This window comes from Diplotaxodon limnothrissa, linkage group LG18, assembly GCF_057381915.1.
Source record: "Diplotaxodon limnothrissa isolate DT_005_m linkage group LG18, D_limnothrissa_male_GT1.1, whole genome shotgun sequence".
NCBI lineage: Eukaryota > Metazoa > Chordata > Actinopteri > Cichliformes > Cichlidae > Diplotaxodon > Diplotaxodon limnothrissa.
In genome coordinates this window covers 14,788,613-14,795,704 of record NC_140613.1, presented here as the reverse complement: position 1 = coordinate 14,795,704, position 7,092 = coordinate 14,788,613, and the positions used below count along the sequence as shown (strand labels likewise).

The following is a 7,092-nucleotide window of genomic DNA, read 5'->3' as shown; positions in this document are numbered from 1 at the left end:
GTACTACACACAGTGTGCTACGTCTTTAATATGGCAGAGTGTAGATAGCCATTACTGGCAGCTGGGAAACCCTTCCACCAGTGATGCACTGTGCTGTGCACCACATTTGCATGTTTTCAGTTCACTCTGAATTCATTCAATTCATAAATTCACATTTTAATCACACATGTATCTGACTTACAATCAAACATTATTTGAGTGGAGTGCCTGCTGCTTTACTTGCACATGTAATTTATCATTGCACACGTGCACTGTTTGAATGCATTATAAAGACACAAAGGTTACTGAAAAGGATGTAAGCACCAATAAAATGTTTCGTTTTCAAGCACCACTTGCATTGGCCAACAACTGCTGTCATAATTTCGTTGGTGTTCAGTTGCAGGCTGTGGAAAAAAGTTGTTCAGCTGTAGCCACTTGCATAAGACAGATCAAGTACATACTGCATTGTGCCTAAAATAACCTGATTGCTAGTCCTTCTAGCAATTTCGTGTTACCCTGCTGGAAAGTCCTTTTGTTTTGTTTTTTATAAATGAATCTATTAAAATTTATAAAATAATAGAAATTGAAAAGAGGTTTCCTGCAGTCCAGTGTAGTCTTTGCTATCTTACATTCACACTTCAAATGTGTAATATTTATGCAACAGTACTATTAGGTGTTACTCAACTCAGAGTTTGGCCAATCTTATGTAACAGTTATGCAACAAGCTCCTTGTCATACGGACAGAATAGCACCAAAATATCATAGTTCAAGATGTACAAACATCTGAAAACATTACTGTATTTTAAAAAAACAGCAGCAGATTACTTGATTCCTGGAAATGCAGTTCAAAAATCTGAATGTAAAAGTAGAAACTGATCAAACCAATTAAAAATCAGGGTTTAGTTACCCCCATGTTGCCCTTTTAAACAGACCCAATAAATATCAGAGTGCAAAACAAATCAGGATTTAAAATGCAAACCTCCATCATTTCAGAAAATAAGATGTTGATGTTTGCAGTCCTTCATCAAACATGGCCTTATAAGAGTTTTTGAGGAAATCGACATAATTCTGAATGCTTCGCTTGTGGCTCTCTGATTGGTCCAGGCTAAGCTGCAGGTCCTTCAGACGTACCTCATACTGCTTCTCTGCCTGCAGATTGAGAGACACACAGACAGATAATACAGCTCAGCGCTGCCTTCCAAGAAATGTTCCATCTAACGTGAGTGCGTCTTCTCTATGGCCCTTACGTTGAGCTTGCTCTGGCGAAGAAGCCTCAGCTCGCTTTCCCTTCTGCTCTTCTCGGCTCCCAGCTCCAGGATTTTGGTTTGAAGAGCCTCTTCCCTGGAAACAGCCTCTTCTTTCACCTTAGTGACCTACACGGGGTGAAAATGTGAAATATCATTATGTGATGCGCCATTTTCTGCACGATAAATCTCTCTTTGACACCAAACTGGAGTAACACAAGTTGTTTTATACAGATACATGCATATCTAGCTTTGCCTGTTTACTATGTAGCTCCAGCTGGATTACTTACGGCATGGCTTCAAACAAATCTCGACTGAACTGTTAGGTTGTAATGTCTTACTTGATGATCTGAGTGAAGAACAGGTGCTGAACTGTTGGTCAGCACTCCAACAGCTAACCTGTACCTGTTGTCTGACGTCTGCTAAAGCTGCCTCCAGCTGTCGGCTGACGGCCTGACACTCTGATGACCGCTGATCCAGCTGCCGGTTGCTGTAGCTGAGAGCTTCCTCCTGAGCTGCGAGCCTCCGTACCAGCTCCAGGTTCTCTTGCTGCAGTTTGTCTGTCTCTCTACACACACACACACACACGCACACACACACACGCGCGCACACACACACACACACACACACACACACACACACACACACACATAGAGTAAGCATCAATTTCTATACCGATAATATGAGCAGGTTTTTGATATTTGAGGTCTTACTTTTGGATAGAAATCAGTTTTTCTTGTAATTGTAAGTTGGCCTCATGAATGGACTCCCTCATCTCTGCAGATGATCTCAGCAGTTTGCTTTGACTCTCCATCTGCGTGTGCAAAACATAAAATTCAGAGTTGCCTCCACGGGCTACAAGTAAATCGTGCAGAAAACATTTAATCACACCACGTGCACAAATGCTACTTTAAAACAACAACTACCTCCACGATCTGCTGAACATTTATCAGCCTCAAATCGAGCAGATTCGAGATAAAAACTCAGTATTTCTGACGGAAACACGTGGTCGTCTGGTTCTACCAGAGATCACACTGGGGAGCACAAAAGACTCGCTAGTGGGCTCAACCTAAACATTGCACAGCAATCACAAACATCGAAACTCACAGCAATATTAGAAACCACAATGCACCAGCGGTCACCTGAGGCTATACTGCCACCCAGTGGTCAAAAAATAGGAAAATGACTGCATTTTACATTGACCACAGCAGCTGGCTTTGCACACCTTAACCTGCAGTTGCCTAATGGACTCTGACTTTTCTGAGCACTTCCTCTCCAAGCGCTGCAGGTTTTCCTGGCACTCAAAGAGACTCTGCTCAGCTGCATTCAGTAACTCGGGGTAAGCGTTCAGTTCCTCCACGCGCCCCTGCAGCTCCTGCCTCACCTGGGCTCCAGAGGAGGAACGGCACAAAAAAAAAAAAAAAAAAAAGAGTTGGGTTTCGGGAAATGAAACATAGTAATATGCTTTAAAACTCAGCACACCTCTCCAAGAGATGCTCACGGATGTACATGATTCATTCAGCTGTGGTTATGCAGTTGAAAAAAGAAAACTAAGTGCACAATGACTGTCCATTAAACAGCAGGTGAAACAGAGCTGGACAGACTTGTAATGGGCTGTTAGAATGAGTTTTTAGCTTAACAGAAACTGTGCATGTAACGTAAATAAAATAAGGCAAATTAAAGAGAAGGGCTGTGGTACCTTCTCAACTTCTGCCTCTTTTCCATCTCGTGTCTTCTCTGTTTCTCTTAAAAGACTTGTATATTTTATCTTTGAATCATGGAGCTCAGCTTGAAGTTGTGCAACCTGGAGGTGAAAAAAATACAGAACATTAACATGAAACCTGCTGTGGCCTTCCCTGTCATTAAAAACTAGTGTCATTCATTCAGTGGCTTCTACAGACCACATTCTGTATCTGTAAATAATAGGTTTCTTGTAATCCTGTTTGGAAACTACTTTATCCTAACTGTGTCAGGAAAAAAATGACCTTCAAACATGATAGAAAGATAGAAAAATACTAATAAAAAAACAAGAACTGAAAGGTTAATATTTGAAATTAATAGATGAGAAGTAAAAGGTTTGAAAGATTTAAGAACATAAAACACTCTTTGTTGTGTGTCAGTGTTTATTCAGAAATGATCTTTAAGAGGATCAAATATGATGAAAGAGTGCCTTTTTTTTCAACATTGCACATTTTTTGATGTTTGTTGACTCCAGAGTAAAGTAGTGGGTCTATAAAAATAACAGTCATTTACAAACATGATTAAAAGTTTCCCTGCAGAGAACAAGGGATGGTCTAGGTCTGGTTTGTCACTGCTGGAAAAAAAAATACTTTGATACGTTTGATTTTTGAGGCTCTGCCTGCACAAAAAAAGGAAGAGGGCAGCAAACCAGATCCTCAATTCCTTGCTGTGAATTCACTGGACAGTCACCTGTACTAATCTTGCGTGCATCGGACATCTCACAGGCACAGCGCTGCGGAGCTGACCCACTGTCACTGGGTGATGTCTGGAATATTTCAGGGCTGCAGCACACGAGAAAGTAAAAGGTTTTAAATCAAAACACAAACCTGATAATGGCACTGTTCAGCTTGGTGCTTCTTCTCCTGTGAGACGATCTTCTCCTCTACGAGGGCAGACTCGCACTCAGCGAGCTGCTGCTCCAGCTGAGCTACAGATTCCTGGGATAGCAGAGAAATCCAAACAGTTTTAGTAAAATAAGGTCCTCCTAACTCCTAAATATGGAAACCGGACTTCTTGCAACATGTCTGTGCTTTTTGCCTTTCACAGTAATGACTCTCACATACAAGCTGTTCAGTAACTTGTACCTTGAGTGTTGCATTATTTATGCCGAGTTCTCCGTTGTCTGAGCTGAGTTTTTCGAGCCTTTGCATCAGAGTTTCATTTGCTGCAGTTAGCTCGTCCTTCTCCTTCTGCACTCTCATTGTCAAGTCTGCAATTTGGCTTTAATGGAAACAGACACTTACAGTTAATGCATCATCTGAATATTGATGTACTCAGAAATGACAAATGGCTGGGAAGGAGAACCAACCAACCTTTTCAATAAGTCTATATGAGCAACGAGTTTGTCTTTCTCATCTGTCGTCTGCTCCTTCTGTCCTCTCCTTGAGTCTCTCTCTGAATGGGCTTTGGCCAGCTGAGCATCCTGTTTGCCAAACAAGACAAACAAAGATCAAACGGGATCCTCAACTGCTTCTGAAGCCAAAATAATGAACCAATTTGACCTCGTACCTTTTCCCTCAGCTGTGCGTAGCATTTCTCAATAGCAGCTTCAAATCTCTCCGCTCTCAGTTTCTGAGCTCGGGTGGCTTTCTTCAGAGATTCTTTGTCCTGTGCTGCCTTCGCAGACAGAGAGGTGATAGACCCCTTCAGATCATCAATCTCCAGCTTCTGCTCGGTTATGAGTCTCTCCAGAGCCTGCAAAGACCATGAACCCACAAGTGTGCAGTTTTAATTTATACATTAATAAAGCAGTTTAGTCTACAGCGCAGCCAGCTGATAAAGGTGTCTGTACCCGTAATTGTACAGTAAGGCGATTGTTTTCAGCTTCCTTGTTGCGTAGCTGTCCCTGTAGGTGAGCACGTGTTGCCTCTGCTGACTTGGTCATGTGAACTGCACTCTTTACGTTCTCCTGTTGAAGCCAGCGTAAACATATAATTTCATGGGCAATGACTTAATTCATCCGCAAATGATCTCTGCTGTACTTACCTGCTCTTTTCTCCGCAGATCTATCAGCTCCCTGACCTTCTGTTCACTCTCACTCAAATCTTTCTTTAAATTCTGCGAGAAAAAACATGGAAACCAATGCATATTATCACATCACCATATCTTCACTTTAGGTGCATTAAAATCACTTTTGTAAAGTTAACACCTTTAGAGTATGTCCTGTGACATCAGAACCAATGTGGCTGTGCTCTCACTAGTTTAATCACCAAAGGCTGCCCCTTTGCCCCAGCCCCTTCCTCCAGCTCATCTGGGGGAACACCAAGGCATTCTCAGGCTGAGAGATATAATCTCCAGCGTGTCAAGGGTCCACCCTAGGGCCTTCTCCTGGTAGGACATGCCTGAAACACCTCACTGAGGAGGCATCCAGATGCCCAAACCACTTCAACTGGCTCCTTTTGATATTAAGGAGTAGTGGCTCTACTCTGAACACCTCCCAAATGCCCAAGCTCTTCACCCTATTTATAAAGGAGAGCCCAACCATGCTTGGAGAAAGCCCATTTCGGCTATTTTTATCTGTGATCTCTTTCTTTCAGTCACTTCCTAGAGCTGAGTCACACTCAAAGGTAATAAAACAGTTGAGCTGATACTGAAAACTATATTTCTACTTCTGTTCCCCAGAAAAATTTAATCAGTGAGGGAATCTATAAAGAATTTGATCACAGGCCGAGACAATGGAATTTGAATAAATGAAATATTATTAATAATCCATCTATCTAACCGCTATAACTTATCCTTTATCACTTTGTTTCACTGACTAAATCTTCACAAGCTAATCACAAAGCTTAGTTCCCTTAAACTTCCTTCTTTTGTGCCAATGCATAGGTGTAATAAAACACTCACCTCATTTTCACTCTCAGCCTGCATGATCTTCTTCAGCAGCGTGTCAATCTGCTGGTCTGCATCAATTCGATTTGCCTTTGCGGAATTATTTAAAGCAAGGACATAAATAAACACATTTTCAGACTAAATACAGTTGACTTATACGGTGTAGTAGCAGTTTAACAAACCTCTGCCTCTTGGAGCTGTTTCAGTTTCTGTCGCACTGACTTATTAATTCGTCTAAAGTCCTCTAGCTTTTCCAGCAGAAGCCCACGCTGTCTTGCAATTTGGCGTTTATCTTTGGCAGACTGTCTTGAATCCTTAATTGACATTAAAAAAAAAGAAAATTAGAGAAAATGCAGGACAGCAGTTGCAAAAACATATGTTTAATGTAGGAAACCCTTTGGCTTTACACAAAGCTAGCTTTATCCAAAATTGCTGCAGACCTACAGCATACTCATCGTCGATGGCGTCTTTAAACGACACTAGCTGGATTGCTGCAGAATTGGCAGCTGCTTCTGCATCCATTAGCATTTTCAGGAAAGGATTATTTTTATTGCCAAAATCTCTGAGACTAAAATAAAAAGGAAAGCAAGAAAACACTTTGAATCAGTAAAGTTGTGGTAGCTGGCAAGTGCATATTCAAATGCATCATCCTTGTAGGACCTCACCAGCTGATCTCACACTCTGGGGTTCCTGTATGGAGACTGCTGCGTGCCCTGGTTCTACCAACAGGCTCATGACTGCTGTCTAGGTCGCCACGACTCAGAGTGAAATCCTCCCTGGTACCGCTGAAACCAAGGGGGGGACTTCGAAGGTCATCCTCTGGAGACATGCCTCTTACTGTCAACAGATGTGCATATAATATGCTCAAATGATATGTGCAAATATACTATGCGCAAAAACCGGCTATGCATGGGAAATACAGAGTTACACAGGCAAACCTCCAAGTGGCATCCCTGGGTGAAACCGAGGAAAGCGCGTAGTCCTTCATATGACTACTGGACTGTGGAGTCACAATATCATGTGTGACAATTTCTTTAGCATCTATGATCTGGGGCAATACCTTCTCAGGAGGAAATTTACCATGGTGGACAAAATAAAATAAAATAATACAACTTTACTTTACTATAACGTTACTATAGTTAATAATATTAAAATAATAATAATCAGAAGAAATGTATTTTAGACATTTTGTTGTAATACTTCTCAGTAATAGTTAGGTAATAGAACCACAACCTTTTATTTCTTCATAAAATTCTCGTAAGGTTCAGTTTATCGGGGTTTTTTTTAGAATGAAAAGAAG

The 7,092-nt window shown here is 41.4% G+C and overlaps 1 protein-coding gene across 3 annotated transcripts; it reads right to left on the bottom strand.

Moving 5' to 3' along the window:
• Window positions 1-963: 963 nt before the first annotated feature.
• Window positions 964-6,621, bottom strand: LOC146613287 (outer dense fiber protein 2-like). Of its 3 annotated transcripts, none has more exons than XM_085378687.1 (16): window positions 6,458-6,621; window positions 6,237-6,360; window positions 5,975-6,106; window positions 5,808-5,882; window positions 4,950-5,021; window positions 4,756-4,872; window positions 4,473-4,658; window positions 4,277-4,386; window positions 4,049-4,184; window positions 3,791-3,901; window positions 2,923-3,027; window positions 2,449-2,607; window positions 1,937-2,037; window positions 1,629-1,791; window positions 1,227-1,352; window positions 964-1,128 (listed from the first exon to the last, which is right to left on the bottom strand). In XM_085378687.1, exons 1-16 carry the CDS (start codon window positions 6,619-6,621, stop codon window positions 964-966), a joined length of 2,046 nt encoding a protein of 681 aa, XP_085234813.1. The 3 variants fall into 3 exon arrangements, with proteins under 3 accessions (XP_085234813.1, XP_085234814.1, XP_085234815.1); XM_085378688.1 differs by having other exon boundaries at window positions 6,237-6,354; window positions 6,473-6,621; XM_085378689.1 differs by having other exon boundaries at window positions 6,237-6,352; window positions 6,495-6,621.
• Window positions 6,622-7,092: the final 471 nt, after the last annotated feature.